The sequence below is a fragment of the Bombus terrestris genome, chromosome 8, assembly GCF_910591885.1.
Source record: "Bombus terrestris chromosome 8, iyBomTerr1.2, whole genome shotgun sequence".
Taxonomy (NCBI): domain Eukaryota; kingdom Metazoa; phylum Arthropoda; class Insecta; order Hymenoptera; family Apidae; genus Bombus; species Bombus terrestris.
The window spans coordinates 196,057-218,701 of record NC_063276.1 but is presented as its reverse complement, the minus strand read 5'-3'; the positions used below and the strand labels follow the sequence as shown (position 1 = coordinate 218,701).

The 22,645-nt window shown below is 36.0% G+C and overlaps 1 protein-coding gene across 3 annotated transcripts in view; it reads left to right on the top strand.

Annotated features, from left to right (window-relative positions):
- The window catches only part of LOC105665978 (octopamine receptor beta-3R), a 57,566-nt gene extending 35,674 nt beyond the window's left edge, over nucleotides 1-21,892 (top strand). For all 3 annotated transcript variants that reach the window (XM_048408001.1, XM_048408000.1, XM_048407999.1), the window contains 2 exons: nucleotides 9,973-10,084; nucleotides 11,661-21,892. In XM_048408001.1, the coding sequence (XP_048263958.1) occupies nucleotides 9,973-10,084; nucleotides 11,661-11,871 (323 nt within the window). In that variant the 3' untranslated portion in view covers nucleotides 11,872-21,892. The remainder of the gene's footprint in view (nucleotides 1-9,972; nucleotides 10,085-11,660) is intronic.
- The last annotated feature ends 753 nt before the right edge of the window (nucleotides 21,893-22,645 follow it).

The window sequence follows — 22,645 nt, the reverse complement described above, 5'->3', positions numbered from 1 at the left end:
TGGCGGGGGTGAGAAGTGGCATGAACGGGAGAAACGCGAGAAAGAAGGAGAACAGGGATTGCACGGGGATGCGCGGCGGTGGCAGGGATTTGATCTCTCGCAGGCTGCGGTGTAGGGTAGGTCAGTGAACGCGGTTCCAGCAGGCAGCTCCAACGGGAACAACCCGGGCACCCTCGCCCTCTTCGCTCGCTCACTCGCTCGATATCTGGAAACGACGCCTGCAAGCTCCACAGGAAAGAGGGGAGGAACGCTAGAAGCCATGGGGATAGAAATAGGCTTGAAATTGAAACGCTTCGAATCGTTTCTACGACGTCCCGTGCAATTACAATGTGTTAATTAGATGTTTAGGGATGAAGAATGGACGAAGAATGGACGAAGAAACGATGGACGAGTGGAAACGATTAGGATTTGATTTGCATTAGCCTCGAAGTAGTTTAAATACGTGTCGAAATTTTGCGGGAGCGGCAAGTACCGGTGTTCTTTAAGCTAATTAACTCACTTTAATGTACATGCGTTGAAGCGATTATTTAGATAATTGGATTTTCTATCGTCCGCCTTGTAACTTTTTAATGTTGTTGAAATTTCACGTTTACTCCCAGGGAGCCGTTTCTTTTTTCTCTTCTTTTTTATTCAATTCTTTTTTTTTCTTCTTTTTCTTTTTTTCTTTTCTAGCAAAAACAGCGATCAGGGATTAGAGAAGACTCGATAGGCTCTGAAAACGTATTTTATTCAGAATTGGCGAGGGTTCCCCTTAATTTTACGACGGGATATTATCCATCTCTTCGAATTCTAACAAAAATAGAAACAAAATAGACGATAAAACATGAGTAAAATAAATTATTTTTATAATATCATTCTAATATTTTTTCTATGTCGTATTAATTTTCATTATGGTATTTAGCGAATTTCCTTTCGTTATTTTTATAGTATATTACCGTGTTCTATGATATTCTTTTTTTTTTTATTACCGATGCATTGAGATGATGAAAAGTATCGATATCAATGTCAATGTCTTCTACCTTGCGTTGTCTCGTGAATGCTGTGCAAACCATTTTTCGTCGAAGCTTTATTATCAACGTTATTTGGTATTCGATATTTGTGGCATTCAAAATTTCAAAAATTAGTATTGGTTCATAAATCTAGCGTAAATCTAGGCAATAAAGCGTCGTCGGAAATCTGACCTCGTGCGAACGAAACCTATTCACGATGGCTACAGAATAAATCTCTGAAATCTTTCAAAGGCAGACTCATCGCATTTTACTAAAAGTATGAAGGCCATCGTGATAAAGGAACACGGCTAGAAATGGAGAAATAACGGCGGTCGCCGCTTTTGATCCCACCGGATCATTTATGAATTGGGAGTTGAGCGAAGAAATCGTAGGCGAGATAAGATCTTCTTTTGAAGAACGCGTACGCTGATTCTATCGACGAATCCTGACGTAAAGAACATCGGTGAAAGGACGAGCAGCAGGCTATCTATGAACGATAGGCTGAATACAGAATAGGCTTTTGGAAAAAAATTAGGCCGGCCGACGAACGCACGGGATAGAAAATTTTATAGAAACAGAGCTGGATGAAGAGACGACGAAGGTACAAGATCTACTCCATCTAGCTAGATTGAATTTACATAAAGAATAAGACATCCTTCGAAGAAGCTTCGTTTCCGGCTGCAGATTTGCCGTGCAGATCGAATAGTCAGTCTGTTAGTCAGGATTTCCATGAATTTGAGAATTGGGTCGTTACAGAGTATGCTGCGAGAGAAGATGTTTTAAATGTTTTACCAACGAACGACAGACGACATTACGTTGAAAAGGTGCGACTTTGAGGTCGAACCAACAGACGTTTTTATGTAATCTTTTGATTGTTGCATATATTATATGCCATATATATATATATATATATATATATATATATATTATTCATATGTGTTAATCAATGTTTCAGTAGGGTAAACTAGTATCAAAACTAAAGAGGAGCGCGAGGGTAGTGAGTTAAATGTTTCAAAATCTATTACATTGAGGTAAATACTAGTTACATATATGGCGAAAATTATCATTGAACGCACATTCATATTTCCGCAGCTTAGATACGCAGTACATATAATAACGGTAAAATATAACTTTTCAACCAGATAAGATCTTAATTAATACATTATTTTTTGTTAAAACAGACATTTCTAGTCCGAGTAACGTTCCTTTATTCATTTTCTATCTATTTAATCTGCAAATTACACGAATCACAATCTTTACAACGAATCAAATGCTTCATCAGCTAATCACGAACGTCGTTGATTGCTAACCGATGACAATTTAAGGCATACGGTTATTCATAGTTGTGCGTGGTAGCGAAACAAACGATAGGTAATTCAGCAAGCAGTTCCAGCTATCGGAATCGTAATTCACCGTCGTATTCTATACACCACACACACGTCCATCGCGGCCCATACCCCGATGTTGACTATAATACAATATGATAGACTACACCATGGAAAATGTTCGAACAAAACGACTGCGATTTCCATTTACATCGACGCTTCTATCGACTGAATATTTAGCGTAGCTTTAAATTACGTGATAAATATCGTAACGATAAAAACGACGCTCAATGTTACGATCAAGTTACAGCGTGTCTCTACAATCTTGGATGTCAACAGATATTTCTTTTACATTTAAATCTTGAATGCTTATCGTGCAGTTAATTGTCAAGAAACCAGCCTAAATTTAAAATTAAAACTGACAATGGTCGTAACGTTTTTCCTCGTAGTACCAATAACGATCAATTAAGAAAAAAACGGCTTTACATTTTCTCTTGGTAGTCACAGCAGGCAGTGTTGGATTTTTCTTCCGGTCGAAGATCGACAGGAGATAGACGGTTTCCGTCTGGAGCGTCGACGTGACCGGTAAAGACGGATCGCTCGATTTCTCCCAGACCACCTGTGAGTCCCGTCGTGTCTTTAATAACAAAAGCGGTGAGAAAGAATGACATTAATTCGCAGCATCTAATGCAATTTGTTATGCGACAAACTACGCGGAGAAAAAGGATTGGGTTTCAAACTCTTTTTTTTCTTCGTCGCTGCTAGTCAATCTTTCCTTGGTCCGTCGTCGTCGAGAAGATTGATTCGATATACGACTCCGTAAAAAGTATCTACCCGGTTTTACTTCTCTTTTAAGAAGGGGAAACGGGAGCCGAAGAAGAGGAGGAAGGGGTAAAGACGAGGACGAGAATAAAAGTGGAAGACGAATCTCATTAAGCTCGCGACTGAAAGCTCTGAAACAGAATCACCAGAGACTTTATTAGCTCAGATTTTACGAATCGACATTGTCGATGTACGTTAATGCGATATTCTTTTCTTTTCCTTTTCTTTCTTTTTCTTTTCTCATGAACACTCGTGGGGATTCGCAGGTTTGAATTCCTTGGTGAAGCTGAACAGCGAATTTTGAGAAAGAAAAAAATCTTGTTCGTAAAGTCTTAGCTAACATGAGAGATAAAAAGGGTATCTGAAAGGTACTTATCACTTCTTGGTAATTCGTGGCTGGGTTTATTTAGGCTTGTATTTCTTTAAGACGTTCATCTTGGTCTACGATGACTGTGTTTATCTAGTAAATTGATTGAATCAAGCAACAGAATATTATAGATTCTGAAAGTAGAAAAGCGGACAAAAGAAAGTTCATAGAATAAGAAGCATAATTACTGAAATTGCAATCTTCCACCGCAAATCCAATCAACTACCAACCAAATAGAACGTAACTCGTACGAGCGTTCGTTCTTCGCATGAATTTAATCGGTCGAGTTTCTAAAACAGGACGTGTCCGTCGAAAGTCGTTCTAAAGTGTCGCCTACCTCTAAGAATCTCTTACTGCTTAATCGACTCGCAGCAGACACGAAGCTCCTGCAGCTTTCGAGGCTCATTCGATCTTGAATAACATTTCGATAATGGCGGCGGCCGCATTAGATGAATTCGACGGTCGTCGTTGTGTTTTGTGTTTGCCCCCCCCCCCCACCTAACTACTCGAACAATGAGAATCTTGATGGTAATATTAAATAGCTACACGTTTCGAATGTACGACGTGTCGAGAAAGTAGATAAATGAGTAATTATTTCGCTTACTTGCAGTTCTTTTCGCTTGTACGATCGATATCATTCTTCAAATTAGTGTACCACATTTCTAATAATAAGAGACCGGTAAGAAATCGTTCTGGCTCTCTCTCTCTCTCTCTCTCTCTCTCTCTCTCTATCTATCTATCTATCTATCTATCTATCTATCTATCTATCTATCTATGTATCCATCTATCTGTCCATTTATCTATCTACCCATCTATCTAGCTATCTATCTAATATAAAAAGCTCGAAAGTGCCAAACGGTGGAGACGAGGTGTGGACGATCGGCGTATCTGTAAACATCAAAAGAAATCGTGCCGTACTTTTGAATACATGTAGAATGCTATGACTTGTAATATTTCTAATACAAATAATTAATTATTCTAATACAAATAATTAATTATATTAATTCTTCAGCTTTCCGTAAAAATCCTTTTGTTTAGTAGCTTAATAATTTAGTAATAGTTTTTCCACACGGTTCATAACTTTAGGTTTCCATTCCACAATAGGTTCATAACTTTTTACAAGTCGATGTATATCTCGAAAAATGTCCATTCTCTTACAACACATTCACAAAGATTCAAATTGAATGTGACGCGAAATTTAAGACAGTCTACGGTCAGAGATGATTGCCATGTTTGAGCGAATGATTTAATTTTCTACCGTCTGAGTATCAAATAACAATGCCACTTTTTAGATCTTAGGGGATCTTTAGGGTCGCCGAAGCTGAAAACGAGGGTCGTTTTACAGAGAAATAAGGCGTACAAAATTTCGATTCACCTGTTGACGTGTAACGCTCTGCTGGCATTTGACGATATTTCTTCTAAAAATCGATATCCTTAAGCTACTGGTACGTTCGTTATTCCGCATGCATTTGAATTGTGGATATCGAATTAGGTTTTGGTCATTTTTTATTTTCCGTTCACGACGCCGTAAGGTGGTGGCCAGTTAGATGACGATCTTTTACAGCTTTTAAGCGGCAGGCGGTAAATGGAGTAATTGGCATTTGGAGCAAACTCAATACATCAGTGATATTCATTTTTAATCGAGTTATAACTGAAAGAGACATTTCTTACAGCCTGGCGTATATGCATTTGCGCCCCAAAAGGTTTTCATCGGATGGATCGGCAGAACATCCAAGCTTGTCCAATTGTCGTTTATGATATACATACTATACGCTATAGACAAAAGATAAGAGTTTGGCTTTGGTAAGGTCGTTATATTCGGCCGTTGCGACGCTTCTTAAGTTGCTTGGCAACCAATACTAACGCATACGCTGCTACCGGCGCAAAATTATTATTAAGGCCGTGTTATGTACATGTGTTACATGTAGGAAGAAAGTGTTCAGAACGTTGATTTCTATAACGTATTTCAAAATTATAGAAATCAGAGAGGTGACAATACCTCTAACTAATTTGTCAGATTTCCACTTAGGCTTCATTTCTTTTCAGTTGTGTTCATAAAAATATGAAATAGAAATGCAACAAAATCCGCAATTCAGTAACAATTATAGTTATATTGAAAAGATGTATATAATATTGGTATACATAAGTAAATAAGTCGAAAGTGCATTAATCCTCGACCCAATGGAAATTACAAAATAACAATTACATCGCAACTAGCAATTACCTTACACCACGATTACTTTGCAAAAGTAACAAGATAAATGTCCCACGATCGATATTTCTAATTAAAACAATTTACGAATGCTTGTGCGATTCACTGCAGTTGGACAAAAGCGATGTGGTAATCCTTGTTCAACTAGAACCGCATATTGTCCGAAAGTGGGACAATGTCGTTTCCTTCAAGTCACGTGCGTCGTGTATCCGTCGTGTCTTCGCTCTTCAACTCTCCATGCGTAAGTTCGCAGAGGCATACGCGCCTCCACTCGCCAATTACACCACGTTACCAGCACGATTACGAGGACAACCGGACGATCGAATGGTTTTTGCACCGGTCCACAATGGTTACAATCACCTGACATCTTGCAACGCACTCGAGATACGTGGTAATTGAATCAACGATGGAGGCCGTTTAGGTTCTCATGTAATTTCAGGGGATTATTTTTTCGGCTCGTCGGGTTTTGCTTTTTGAAGAATTATATCAGGTTGTGTAGTAAGTAGACTACGGATATTTGTAGAAATTCCTAGTTCTACTAATATATTCATTTTACTATTTTATTCTTATTATTCCTGTTATATTCTTGGCATGTATTACAAGCTTAGGTAATAATAAGGTTACAAATATAAGTAAGGAAGTAATAACGTTACAAAAGTGTACGGGGAGATATATACGTGTAGAAGCATTAAATAACGATCTTTCTTTGATACAGCGTTCATTTGCGCTATCCTCTCGAGTTTTATTCCCATCTTTGCTACTGCTAATGGTAACTAATATCACGCTGTCCTAACCGAAGGTATGCTGTTCAGGGTTCGAGGCAAATTGCTCTAATTCTCTGTTGCACTCTGTATCGAGTAGCGTTAATTCTAAGCTATGAAGTAAACGAATATAGGATATGACTGACGTGTTAGATTACAGAAAGAAACAAATATCAAATAATTATTGCTTATTATACGATTTTCTTCTATAAAATTGCAAGAAACAACTGCAAAACACGGCCTGTAGTGGACGTTTTATATCATTCCACTATAATAACGAACGTGTTGGCTTTCAATTAATTTCACCGTATCATTATACATTGTTCACAATACATTGTTCACACAGTAAGAAAAAGCGTAAAAAGTGTGGAAAGTTTTAACGTAGCCATAGTCTCCGAAATAAGAGGTTACGGTTACTACGGTTAGAAATAAACGAGACTCTGGATAGGTATCTTCAAGTTTTAGCGCTTTCATCATTCGCTGTAGTATGAATATACATATATATGGAAGAATCAAACTATACAAGAATATAATTGATTATGTTCTACTACAAATGTTATATCGTACTTATGAGGAGACTATCGATTAATTAGTATTAATTATCGATAATTGATTAATATTTTTGTTATTAGTCATTTCAAATATCGCGCAAGATTTATTTCAGTCATAGTCAAGTGTTTAGATGTAAATATCTGTATAGGCAAGAAGTACACCAAATTTCTCGATAACGTTCTAAATGTTTAAATTGCAACTATTTAAAAAGTCATAAATATATGAGTAATGTATTTTATATTTTAATGGGGCGATTACAATCTCTATATCTCGGAATCAAAGTACATCTACTTCCTTGGAGTTATATTTTTAAAGACGATAGTCACACATTTGCTAGATTCAAATCGTCAAATAATATCTTTCAAACGCAATTCTTCTCGAAATTCTGTATCCATCACACCGCGTATAAAATCGATCCTATCTGCTCATGACCAGAATTACGAGTCAAGATATTTCTCCATATTTAAATCTGTTGTTACTCGTTGTTCCACCATTTGAATCCGAAGATGCTACATTTTTCGAACCGTATGAATTCGTCGGCGTGCTTGATAGACCGACGAGTAATTGCGTGTGTACACTTAAATCGGCCGCGCCGCTGCACAGGTTTCAAGCTTCCCGCATCCTAATAGATGGGCGGCGCATCGATCGTACGAAAGCGAAGAAGCCGGTGAGCATCGACCAACCAACCTAAATCTGGCTGACCAGGTTCGAGCATGCGAACCCGTCTGCTTTCGGCTTTTGGCTTTCGGACGCGACCGTTTTCTCATTCTGCAGCTGTGCATTATCTAAACACTGCTTGGACATCGCACCGTCGAAACTGATTCGCTATCTTTCGTAGAAAGAAGAGATATCAACGACGCAAAGCCACAGTGGCTGCAAAAAGTTTCTTTACACCGCTGCATTTATCATTATATTTTTATGCTAATTAAGATCGAACTATATTAACCCTTCAATCAATCATATAACCAACGATCGGACAAACAAACAGTAGCTTCGTTGCTTCGATATGCCAGCGTATTGATTCGATCGACGCCCACGAAACACCTTCTCGAGTACGTATCAACGCAACTCTCTCTATCAATAATATTCCTCTGTTTTCCTCGGCCAAAGTGGTATATTAGATACCAACGTTGCAGTAAATCCTAAATTGTTAGAGATGCGATATTTATTTTCTTGTTCGTTCGAAAATTATTCCCTATTAATGGAAGACGAATCGCAGTTAGATGAGCGGGAAGTAAAGATTTCCAAATTTATCTGTATTCGTTCAACATTTTTTTCATTGAAATTTATAATTAGATAAGATTAACAAAAAGAGTCATAAACTTTGTTTATTCTTTCGAAACGAAGTTTTTCGATATTACTGGCATCGCTATGAAATACTATTAATTTATTTCTATTCATTTGGAAAATTTTTCGTATATCTTAGAAACAATATTTTGGAATGTAATTGAGATCAAAATCAACGCAAGAAAACATTCAAATTTACATTCAAATAAAATTTGATTCGTTCTACCATTCATTCAGCTTTGATCTCTTCGAATTTACTAGGAAACTGATTTCTAGTTTTTATAAATTATTCAAAATTAAATGTCAATCCCATCCTTTTCATTAAGAATGCAACTGCCAAACTCTTCTTTTATTTAAAACGTGACTACAGAACATATTCAAATTCGTTCGACGATTCCAACATATTTTTTTACTGCCCAAACAGGCGATCGAGATGTTGGTGCTAAAATTCAGATTAATTCTCAATGAGGTTCGTCAACGTGCGCAACGCACAATCGCGCGTCGTTCTTGCGATATTAAATAATACCATGGACGTGAGGTCGTTCCGATAGAACAATGGACGATAATACAAAGATCCAGTTAAAAGTTGAAAACGATCGAGCGTGGGAGGATTTGAATACTATGCGAAGGAAATTGATGGTTGTGCGGGGAAAATTTCTTCCGACAATAGAGTGTTTCCGTTTGTTCGATTGAACAAATATTTTCCTAAACCAAGGTAAAAATGGAAAACAGTAAGAGACTCGTATAACCTGTTTTAGAAATTGAAACATCGTTAGAAAATTAAAATCATTCTCTGTTTTTAAACAGAATAACGAACAGAAAACATATAAATGAAGAGAAAAAGAAGAGAAATCGTTGTTATCCTGCAATAAAATATCGCGAAACAAACGAATAATGCACAATGACGGAAATATTGTGTTGAAATATGGAGACGCGATGGAATAATTCACCGTCATATAACAAATTTAAACGGTTCGTTGTATTAAATTATAATTAACGAGCGCTTTAAGATCCCGATGAATTTTTGAACAAAAAATGGCAAATTTTCACTCCATTCATTTCATTGTTATAAAATTCTCTATCAACCGTGATATTTATAAAAGTGCTGGCTTTCATGCTTTAATTATATCACAATCGTGCATTAATCCATAACTGAACAATTCATTATTCTTCATATTTTGATACTCAAATCGTCAACCTTTAAGTATCATAACTCCTTTAATAGATAATTTTCGTTGGAGAGTAAAATATTCGTTCCAAGTCTGTAGTAGTACGTCTACGATCCAACATCTAAAGTTTAAAAGTCATCGACATATTTTTTTTCCTGTTCTTCTCGCGAATATCTCGGAAACTGAGCGAGTCCACCCCTTACATGTATAGGAACAAGGTTATTCGAAATAAATGTTGTTGACTTTTAAAACATACTCAAAAATCATCGAAATCAGAGACTAGTCAGTTTTTCCATAGTTCCACCTAATCATAAAACTAAAAATCATTGTAACGTTAATGATTTTCTACTTTAGCTATGAAAAGTTGTCGCTTACCGTACTATCTTTAACTTTAACTGGACCCTTTAACTTTAGCCGCGAAACTAAACGGTATTACGTTATTCGATACGTTAAGAGCTATGTATTGATATAAATTTATATTTTTTCAGGTACTTCGATACGACAGCAAACGAAGAGCTGGAGAGCCGAGCATAAAGCTGCGAGGACGCTTGGAATAATAATGGGAGCGTTCCTCCTTTGCTGGCTGCCATTTTTCCTTTGGTAGGTAGACACTACGTTACGATCCAAGTAATTCAAATTAACCGAATTTTAAGATACTTGCCGCACTTGCCGTACTAACCTCTTCCATTCTATATTCTGTATATTACAATACATACTACACTACGTACTATAGATATTCTTTTCCTATAAAACACTTGGATACTTTTTCTACTTGCGTCGCCTCGCGCATTTATCTACTCATAAATCTCGCGACCAGAAGAGAGAATCCCTATTCCACATCAACGGACCAAAGCTAGACAGAAACTCCGATTCGTATCGGTCGCGTATAAGCACGGACGAGGCTCGCTAGAAGCTAGAAGCTTCTTCTGTTCAGCAGCATTTCGTTCCGACAGCCAAGTTTCACCACAGTCGGTGAATACTCACGAAAGCTGAGCCAGGCGCATGTTTTATTAATAATGCAAAGCCGATCTGTGTGCATCTCGAGTCGAGTTTACCGAGAGTTTACTCCTCTTTTCGCATGGAATCTAACTATTTTCCTGACTAAGCGTGGCGGCCACCGGTGTTCCATAGGAAATGGCACTAGCTTCTTACCGCTGGGAATAATACGGCGACCAGCAGTCGCAGGATATTTCAGATTTAATGAAAATCGTCCGTGTCAAACCGCACTTCGAACGTTGCAGCACTTGCTGCACAGTTTTACGATACGACTCTTGAATACGTTGCGCGAAACTTTGATTTATCAGTTAAATTAATCGAGTTAACTGTCGTTGATAAAGATCCCGGTTTTGTTGGTGTGGAAATTTCAAGTTGGCGAAAGTTTCGGAATCTTCGATTCTCGAACTCTAAAGCGAGAGTCCAGGCCAATAGTAATTTTCGTTATGAACTACCACGTGCTTAGATTTAGATTCTACGAAAATTTCTTGTACTAATGAAGTTTATAGCGATATTTGTCTTGGCGGAGAACATCTTTCTGAGATGAGGAAAGTTTAAGAATTCAAAGATTTCGAAGCTTTCTTCGGACAAATTAGGCATCATCATCATCATCATCATCATCATCATCATCATCGTCATCATCGTCATCATCATCATCATCGTCATCATCATCATCATCATCATCATCATCATCATCATCATCATCATCATCATCATCACCATCATCATCATCATCATCATCATCAAATTCTTCTCTCAAAGTTTAAATAAAACAATCCAGAACCTAATAAAGGTTTTCCATTGAACATTTGATACGGTGTAACTGTTAACATTGGTATACATACGTCGAAAAGTGAATATACATACTATTTTGTGAATTTCCATCCTTTTAGCAAATCTGCAACCTGCAATCTGCATATCTGCTATATGCAATTTGCTGATCTGCCACTTACCATTTGCTCCTTTCTTCTTTCCTTCGTGTCCCATTTTGCCATTTTGTGCTTTTCTCTCTCTCTCTCTCTCTCTCTCTCTTTCTCCCTCTCTCTCTCTTTTTTTCTTTCTTTCTTTTTTTTTTCTTTTTTTTTTTTTTTTTTTAATTGGGGCGCAAGGTAATCCAATCTCATCACGAACGATACTTTGTAGAAAGACATCCAACAGACGTATAAATATTCTTATTTTCCAGGTATCTAACGACGACCCTATGCGGCGAGGCCTGCTACTGTCCAGACACGGTGGTATCCGTCCTCTTCTGGATAGGTTACTTCAACAGCGCACTGAACCCGCTTATTTATGCGTACTTCAACCGTGACTTCCGCGAGGCCTTCAAGGACACGCTGATGAGCGCCCTGCCGTGTTGTGCGAGCTGCTGGAAAACCCCGTCAGAGTTCGTCTAGCGAAAGAAACCCCCGTGAACAGTCGCGTCGAGCAAGCTGTGTTTTGCGATCCACAAATGAAATCGGTATCGATTCATTCGTCGAGCGATCGTCCAATTTGCTGTGAATAGGAAACGTCACAATAATGGACCTCGTTGTCTGTCGTTAATATAACCAATCCAATCTACTGACTTGATTAATTCGAGAGTGATCGAAGGAATAACGAAAGACGACGGTACTACGATAAAGAATAATATATATATATATATATATAATATTACTTGAAATTCATAAAGATATCGCTTTTGGAATATGAAGTGAAAAAACTATCTGACTGGAAACTTTTGTACATCTATTAAAAGAAAGAGAGAAAAAAAATAAAAAATAAAAAGAATAGTTAAGAAATGATTCGATAAATAATTCGATGAATCATATTGTGTAGATTATTTTGTAGAATTATTAAAGAAAATGAGAAAACGATCAATGGATGATTTTGCGATGCAATTTATAAAATATAATAAATAATTCATAAAATATAAAGCTTAAACGCTAATTAAAAAATACGTCTATTATGAGGAATACTCCTCCGAATATCATCAACAAGAAGCAATAGTTTGCACAACAGTTGTCTTAATAAATAAATATGTTACTTAAAACTATCTTTCTTTTATTGTTAGTAGACTGAAAGGATAGTAACTTCGGAGTATGACGAAAAATGAAATTCTGATAGTTTCTCTTACGAATTCCTGCACGTGTACAATGGCTAATAAAAGATGAAGAAGAACATCAATTTAGATTATTTTTAGTTTATTAAATCATCATATGAGTTTAATTAGAAGAAGAAACAAAATTTAAAGAAAAAGAAATGTCAGTCTAAATGATTTCCCATTGTGTGTATAATTTCTTGTTTTCTGTGATTTTTTGCCGCGAAAGAATACATTTAATTAAAAGAAAAAAGAAAACAACGAAAAGAATGTTTCCCTTTCGCGAAAAACAAGATATTAACCAAAAGTTCATTACCGGCGAAATTAATGATCGATTGATTTATTTCTTTAATTGGTTCGTCGCGACAGAGAACCTGATTCATATCTTAATTAAAGGCAAGCGGTCTCCTGCAAAAATAAAAGTTTTGATTAGTACCCCCGTTTCCTTCATTCGTTTGATTTATCATTTGCAAATTTGAGTAAATAGAATTCGTAAGATAAATTCGTGTTTAATAAATAGGAATAAATAAAACGAATAAATGGGAGACCGTGTTTTTAGTTTTCTATCAATTACCTATATAAATGTAAATATATGTTAAGAAAATGATCTGTTTTTTGTTATCTTTTCAAAATCCGTTAGTTTTATCTTACATGTTTGTTTCATTCTGTTAGAAAGCGTATTTCAAGAAGAACGAAGCTACGAACTTGATACATTCGCAATGGTCACAAAGTACAAAAGTTCCAGTGATTTCAAGCAGGTGGATGAAAGTGGATTGTTGCTTCTATGAAATCGATAAATTTACAAATTGGATAGTTTACTTAACTTAACTTTATGAACAAAACATTTTTCTTATTTCTATTTCATTAAAGGAAGGCCATGTAATAAAATCTGTTAACTTGTTGGGACATATAATAGCCATCGATGGAACAATGCGAACGTCCGTGTGATAAAACCAGCTCATATTTATCGAGCCTAAGCGAGATTCGTGGCACGCGTTGTCTTTGCCGATAAAATCGATCACGCTCGAACGGCCGTCACGCTTGGACGATTTATCAGCACGTTAATTAATCGTCGTCAGAAATCTGCGGCCGAGTCACGCGAATTTTGTCAAATTCTAAAACATTCAACGCGGAGAACGAATTTCACGCCATTTTAGACTGATCTTCAGGCAACTCTAATCACGAATCAAGCTCATTCTAGAAACTTCTTGCCCGTGGATCGCTGTTAGTGGACCGTTGCGGTCACTTTCCTCGAATCGTTAAACTTTGCGCGTCTAATATCGCGTAGAAATTGCGAATTGCCGAACCCACAAGATGGAGTTGAGATTAAATCTATTTGAACGGTTTGATTTCGATTTTAACACTTCGGCTTAGTAAACGATTCAATGTGATATGGATGCGTAATTGTAAATGACGTACATGTTTTACATGTTATGTACATGCTGCATCAACCGTTAATGGAAGATGGTCCTATTTTTCTAATTTAAACTCGTATTATTTTAATATTTTCCCTTGCTTTCAGTCCCGGAATAATAAATGTGTAATACGTATCTCGCGCTCTTCTTATTCTTTTCATTTTCTTATGCATTTTAGCTATTTCTGAGAGGTGTAGGCTTTTTTTGTTTATCATTCGTATTTATTTTAACGAAGTGAAAAAACCAAGGCAGTGTTGCGACGACTTTTTTATTGGAACTGTATACAATTAGAGGATTATTCAAATTTGGCAAAAAGTCTAGTATACAAGATAGAAATAATAAATGCAGTCGGTTCACTTACTAGATAACCCTAGTTTATTTATTATATAGAAACAATGGAAATAATGGTCGCGGATGAGTTAGTTATTACGTTAAGAATGATAAATGCGCAGTTACATTTACAAGACGAGACAAGATATTTGCATATTTTTCCACAATTTTGCGAAAGCGGCGTATATGTATAGGGAAATTGATTGAGAGTTCCGAGTAATTACTTTCTAGTAAGGGAATTGACAGCCGTTAGCATCAGAAGATAATAGATTTCCGGAACTTTTTAATTTAGTATTTGTAAGAGAGGATCTGGTTGATTGATGAAGTTTCACTTCCCAGGATAAATGAACGAGGATTGAACATCCTTAAAAATGCAATGGAATTACGAAACTTTTCTTCGTCTATAAACATACCTCTTACCGATACTATCGCATCTCGTTTTCTGTTCCATACTTTCTGACTGCCAAAAGAAAACTTTACGTTTTAAAGCGTGAAATGTTCAGCAAAATTTTCATGGCCCCCAATGCTGAGTAAAGAAATTATCTAAACAAAAGAAAAAAGAGTACAAGAATTGAACAGACGGTGAAATAGAAATTAAGAAAACTTGTCAAAGAATATTAAAAATTCCGTGCTATTGTTCGAAAAAGAATATTAGAATATTAGTTTAGTTTCGTTTGAAATAATAATTCACAAGTATCTTGTTTGATTTGATTTTTTGATTTCACCATTTTCTACTATCTTCCAAACAATCAACCTACTCTGCCTTAAAATTCTCTTGCAATTAATTTTCTTCCGCGATAAGTGCGAGGTCGATATACCCATCGAGCAGCAGTTGCCGATGTCGGGTTGCCTTTGGACGGGCGTCGCGGCGGTCACTTAACACCGGCTTCGGACGAGCTGTTTGTGTCAAATTGCCGCAGCGACGACTGCTTGGAAGAACGTATCTATCTTTCTTCCGTTAGGCGGAACAACTTTGTATCTCTGTTCTTCCAACGCCGCCGCCGTTGCTGTCGCAATTTGTCGCAAATCGTTCGTCTGAAAAACCGATCTTTTCGGCCTCGTGTAGACTCGGAACGACTTTTGTCCGAGCGATATCGCTGTGATCATGTCTCCCTTTCTTTCACGCAGTTAAGAACAACGAAGGCGGACATATTGTCGGAGCGATATCGCGGTCGATCGCCTACACCGGCCCTTAGATCTCCATGCTCGATCTCCTATCGCTGTAACGCTTGTTTCTACTTTGTTTCTACAATCCCTGTTAACATTTCTACCGTATTCGTGTCCGGGAAACGGATCGACAATTAAACTCCGTGCGTTATTCTCGCGATACAGACCTTCTTTTATACTGTGACTTTCTTTTTAACTCATTCTTTCCAGATGGTCAACTCCATACATGTATCGACATCGTCATTTTTTAATATTTCCGTTTAAATTAACGATTTCAACATTAAATAGTACATTTCGTCATTGGAGTTGTTAAATATCTGCGAAGATGAGGCTAAAAGCCGAATTCCGTCTCTTGGGTTCGATGACACTCGACAAAGTCGATTCGAAGGATTTGGCGTGCAACCGGAAGCTCGTAAACGAATTGGCTGGTCAGTCGAACGAAAGATTGAGACTCGACGCGAGCATTAATAACAACCGGAAACGGGGGGAAGAACGACAAGTGAATTCTTCTATGTCTTTCGTCGGCACGCAACGAAATTGCAAATTTCGACAGAGGTTCACGTGCCGGAAACACGTCGCCCTGTAAACGTTTTGAGACTTTATAGATGGGGCTCGTTAAATCGGTATCTTCTTGCGCGCTTTTCGTTCGCCAGTCGTATTTTATGACATCTGCTTGCTGGAATGGCACATTCTACGAATCTTTGTTTTATTTTTAGACACGACTACAGTACAGCTACCTTTTACATCAAAGGCAAACGTATTATGTGAAAATGTTTCCAATGTTTAACAATAATTTTACGTCGTTCGAGTTTTTACTGAATTTTTTGTCCCTCTCCTAGTTCATCGAAGCGAAAAGATTTAAAACATGTTCCGAAATATCTTTTCTGTAATTTCCCTGAAGCGGGACTTGAGCCAGGATGGAGATATTTCTCGGATACTTAATAACATGAGAAACAAAGCGACATTCTCATCGATACTGTTAAAAAATAACATTCTGAAGAAAAATCGGCGACTCGTTTTGCTTCCAATATGAGATAATTATTAGATTTATAATACATCACGTACATTGTAATAGAATCATCGTTGTGTTTCGAAACTTTCTTCTTCCAAAATGCAGTTCTTAAGAAATGATAAAGCAACTTGTATGATATAATTATAATACTTTCTCCAATAATTTAGAAGTTACGTAGAAATTCTATAAGTGCAATAAATATATATTAGGTTCTTCAATCTTGTTGAAAATATATTTCAACGATCAGATTATGTTTAAAAAATCATGCTGTTTGTATATACAAATGTGTGTATGTATGTATGTATGTATGTATGTATGTATGTATGTATGTATGTATGTATGTTCATTGAATAAATGACTGGCTTGGAATTAGCTCGCAAGATGTTTGAAATCGCGTTTAATTTGTAAATAAGTTGTCAAACGTAAACGAAACGTAGGTTAAAAACAAACAGTGCTACCTAGCTGTAATTAGAGAAGAACAAATGCCGTATTACCTGTAACGCGATACTTATTAAAAATGGGATTGTTGCGAGGAAAGAGCGTTGAGCTACGTTTAATAAAAACTGATAATAGACAAGGTGAACGTTCATCCGTCGAATCTGATGTATGTACATAGTTTTTAATCAGTATAACGTAGACCACGCCAAGTCTACGTCGTAGAACAAATTGTACAGGCAGAATTTATTAATACCGGATCCTGATATAGCTTATAAATCCATTAAAATTGACATGCTATTATATTAAGATTATTGTTATTATTAAATTATACTCGTTTATACACGTATAGAATTTACGTTTCTCCTTAGAAAGTTATCGCTTGAAGGAATGCCAAAATTGACCGTTAGTTGATATGGTTATAAGAAGAGATGCTGCTAAATTCCTTCATCTATTTTCCATCTTCGTATTAGATGATTCAAAAATCAATCCTACATCTTTTATTTTAAAGATTACAAAATTCGTTCCCATCATAAATGGAAATTTATGCATCTAAAATACACTTCTGTTCGCTTACTTTAAACATAATGTTTATTAAGATAGTCCTACAATAAAATCATGCAAACATTGTTATAATTCCCTGGATTGCAAACGATTAATAAATGTAAACCTTGTTTTGTAAGCGTAATGCCCATATTTTCTCTTATTATAAATAGTTACACATGTATGTATACTTACGGGCAATGTACATCGGACTAAAGTTCCCAAATTCAATTAACCGTAAGATTTTCGCAATTTCTTCGCAATTTTTTTCCTTGATGACAAGCCTTTCATTAAGAGTTTGTATTCACATCTATTTGATGCTCCTTCAAGATCCGGTAGTAAAGAAGCTCGGCTTATACAAGCTTACGAAATCTTCTGAAGCGATAAAAAGAGTAGAAAAGAAACGTACGTATTGCAAGCAAAAACAAAGAAACTACAAATGCACAATGGAGGGTTGAATTTTACTGAACATTCTCTCCATCTATCTACGATATGCGGGGCCAAGTTTCCGCTTGGTTCCACGCACCACGTCACGCCATTTTATTCCCGCGGAAAGTAGCGAGTCGAGCTTTTCTTCTAGGACAAGGAAACGGAAAAGAAAAGAAGTAAAAAAGGAAGAAAACCGGAAGAAAACATCGCGAACGCTTCATTTTTCATTCGTATGGCCTATTGTACGCGTCTAGACTGTATAAATGTACTATAGCAATAATTAATCGAGCACTGTACATACATTGACGAAGAACAATTTTTCTCGTGGATGCAAGAATGCGTGTCGTAAGCGTGCGTGACGTGTAATCGTCGTTTTTGTAAGTTGGTAAGTCGCGAATGATCACGGCCATAACGTGCCGTGCGCAGCATTAACGTGTATTTTACGTGTTGCTTATGTGTACACAATTCACTCCCCTTTAATCCATATGCTCAGCGACCCCCAAGTGCGATTCGTTAGTTATGATTGTTACTATTATTGTTATTGTTGTTGTTGTTATTATTATTATTATTATTACTATTACTATTACTACTGTTATTATTATTATTATTATTATTATTATTATTACTACTACTACTATTATTATTATTATTATTATTATTATTATTATTATTATTATTATTGTTATTGTCATTGTTATTATTGTTATTATTATCACTATTATCATTATTACTACTGCTATGGTATGATTTGCATCGTTCAGCAGCCGAGCAGATCGAGTAGGTTCCCGATGGATTAACTCGCGAAAATAATACAAGTAATTTTTTAACGGCACAGACACAGCCGAGAGAGGGTAATCGGACCGTTTTTCCAATGTCAGTGACAGCTGTCCGAATGAGTTTAGCAAACTATGGCCAATTTTGCTCCCGTGAAACTAGTGCATGCGTGATTAATCGATAGTAGGTAGTAGTTCGTAGTTTCGATGAACGATACGATGCAGGGCCGTAATTTGAGAAATATCGTAACACGCTTTCTTATACGTAACTCTCGGATTTCTAATTTTGTTCTCTTGTTTTCACGCATTTGTTTTATTTGTTTGGTGGAGAGGGGACGGCGCAAACGATTGCGAGTGCGTATGTATAACGTCGATGTAAGAAAGTTTATTTAATCGTTAATATGATTTACAATATCTATTGCATTATCTTCTTTACTGTGTTTGATAGGGATAATTTATTATTTTGGGAAAATTAATCTGTCATATAATAACCTTCGTTATTATGTTTCACAGAAAGTTTATTATCTTAGAAATCGAATATTTGGGAATCCTAAACGATGCGGTTTTGTCTGTTCTACTATTTTAAATTCTAACCATGTGTTGAAGCTAAAAAGAAATAAAAAAAAAAAAAAAAAAAAAAAAAAAAAAAAAAAAAAAAAAAAAAAAAAACCAAAAAAGACACTATTTTGAGTTTCTAGATATTAAACTTGTCAAAATTGTGTATCATTTTAATTTGTCAGTAACATATATCTACATGTAGCGTACAATAACATATTTAGATTACTATATAGAGAAATGTAATCACAAATAATAATACGCAAAAGAGTTCAATCATATTTCCTTCCTTTTGTTTCACAAACATATCTACGCGTCTAAAGAGGGATAAAAGTCGTCGGCTTTGTTCGCTCGAACACTGTCACTGACCCACGTATACGTCACCGGCAGTCTCCTCGATTCGCTCGAATTTCCGATTAATTCTATTCGTTACATTCGAATTGTCCGACGATAATGACAATCGCCTAAAACGTTGCGTCTGTCGATTCGACGTCGATATGCCGACAGAGAACCGTGATATCGGAAAGGGAATTATATTTCGAGCAATTAGGCAGCGCTGATGGTATTGTTACACGTGACAATGCAAACTGCTGTGCTAGATTTTTCGATAGCATCCGGACGGACATTTTGACAAATACCTATAATTTTGACTTCTTATCGATTCTGCTACATCAATATCGTCTTTCACAATTGAACTAATATTATTTATGAAATTTTATAGGTTATCATTTACAAGTTATTGATATTAATTTAATAAAATACATTTAATAAAATACTCGCTCGTCGATAAAGGGTAGAGGAAGCGCGGAAACGTATGAACGCCTAAGTAAAGTGATAAAAAGTGATTTATAAGATATTATAATTTAGTTAAAAGAAAGTGAGATAAATAACATCAAACAGGAAATTTATTACTTTGAAAAAGAACTTTAATCGATCGAGAGATTATATTATAGAAAATCGCTTTATCTTTTTATGCAGGCCATAGTAATCTTTAAGCGATATTAAATTTCCGATGGAAACCGTAATTTATGAAATTATAAACTGAATTTGCAAGATTACAAAAATTTTCACGGAGAGAATTTTATTTTCCAATACAGATCCAACTTCATCATCCGAAGTAGAATTCTTAACAAATCCGCTTTTAGAGATTTCCAGAATTTCAAAGCTGCTATAAATTTACACTTCCTACAAATATATACTTTGCGGTACAGTTCTTAGCTTCAAAGAAGCCATTCCCGTCAGTCTCTGCTTTTCATCTTGCTACGAATTAGTAGCTACACCTGTCAATCTTAAATACACTTCTCTTTGCATTCTACCTGAAAATTTTCAAAGAACGTATTATCCTAATCAAATTTGATTAAATTGCTACTAAATACGATTTTTAGGCAATAATTTACTGTACTTATTACACGATAAATATAATTACAAGTAACTTGTAAATAAATTTTTCAAAATATTAAATCTAATGTTTGTTTAACAATCTCTATTTTTCTTTCTTTTTTTTTTTTTTTTTTAGCATAAATAGGCATTATATTGATTAATAAACACAATGGAAATCGTTAGTTTAAAATTTATTGAGCAGTCACATCGGCGTAAACAGATAAACTTTAAAATAAAATTCTTTAGAACAACTTCCAGATAATGGATAGTTGAGACAAGAATCGAACGAATTCGAGGAATTTGGAATGGAATTTAGCTTGCTGACAGCTAAGAATCAAGTGACAAGCATCTAAAGTGTCGCTTTCGACGCATCGACCTGATCTTTATTTCTCCACGTAGAATACATGGAGTTGCATTGGCCGTCACTTTCATAGATGTTTTCTTTTTTATCGGGCTCCGGTTCGTAGCGTCACGGTTTTAGAGAAGAAACACCTCCCACTATGTGTAATCGTTATCAAACAGTACGCAGAGTTAACGTCGCAAACTGTAGCTTTCATGTAAAACGAATCGAGAGGAAGAAGGAAAGGTGTGTGATCTTGTCATTGAGCGACACTCGAACATCCTGAGAAGTCAAATTGATCGACTTAATTTTGTATCAAGTTTTCAATTTCATTAGCCAGGTACACAGTGAATATTCAACATTTCGAAGAACAAAGGACTTTCTTTCATGAATTTCTTCATTATGGGTAGATAATCACGAACTTTAAAGAAGATTTCGAAAAATAATGTTCACAATCATTATGTCATTTTCCTGTACATTTCAGTTTATCGAGTTGATCAATGTGACTTTTGAGGGTTTCGTATGATGAAGAAGTAAGGCATCTAAACGCTTCGATCGTTCTCGATCTGCATACTCGTATATATATTATTTTTTCTTCTCTCTCTCTCTCTCTCTTTCTCTCTCTCTCTCTCGCGCGCGCACGCGCGCACACACTGTTTTATCTACATACGTACATGCTTGTAAGAAATATAACTTTTATTTTACGAGAAAGAAACAGAAGAAAAGATATTTCTACTTATATGTACTGTGGAGTTACTACTCGTGTTTCGTTTACGTATTCCGAGGCGATTAATGTTAAGGGAAATGTGAAATACGACGTAACGCTGTTCCGTGTCATGCCGTGCGAGGAACATTCGTTCGGAACGGGGTTCAATGTTTCGTAAATAGCGAGCGAACCTATTATTCGACGAAAGTATTAAGAGAAATAAAAGAAAATTGCGCTAATGTGCAGCACACGAGTTATCAAAGAACTTTCTTTCTTTCTCGTTCTCTCGTTTGTCGAGTTCCCAGCAACCCTGATAAAATAAACAGGTAACAACGGCGACCTATATTCTCTCGTTCTTTCAAACAGCTTTCCATCTGACATCGTTCAACGAGACACCGCTGAACGTAGTGTAAACTCGATGAAAAGCTTTCAAGATTTTCATAAATTTTCATGGCTGGCAGAAATACCGATTGCGCAACAATCGCCAAGTAAGTTGAAAAGATCGAGGTCAACTGACAACAACTGACATCAAACATCGTACCAAGGATATTAATAAAACTTTGAAGATATTTAAAAGGCACTTTCTCCTTTCAGTTTCCTACGAACGGAAATACATATTTATGATCTTTCATTGAGCTATGTGTTTTTGAAGTTTTCTACGTGATTCTTAAATAGACAATTATTTAATAATACTGCAAGGATACAATATTACTAGATTAAGATATAACATATAAGGTATGATATTCTATCCACTACATATGTATATTTGAATGCATTTATACTGAAACTAATTTATATTAAAACCTTCTATTGAAATGAATCAGTCTTTCTGCCTAGATTCTAAATCGTCATTCTTATAAGAATTTATTTTTATGAGAAGAATTTAGTTGGTTATCTTAATGGACAATGGCATCGGATTATTTATAAGCCAGTCGGATCGATACTGGGACCGGGGAACTTTGGCGAAATTTGGCTAAATTATGCTAGATAGAAGAAAAACTGCTAT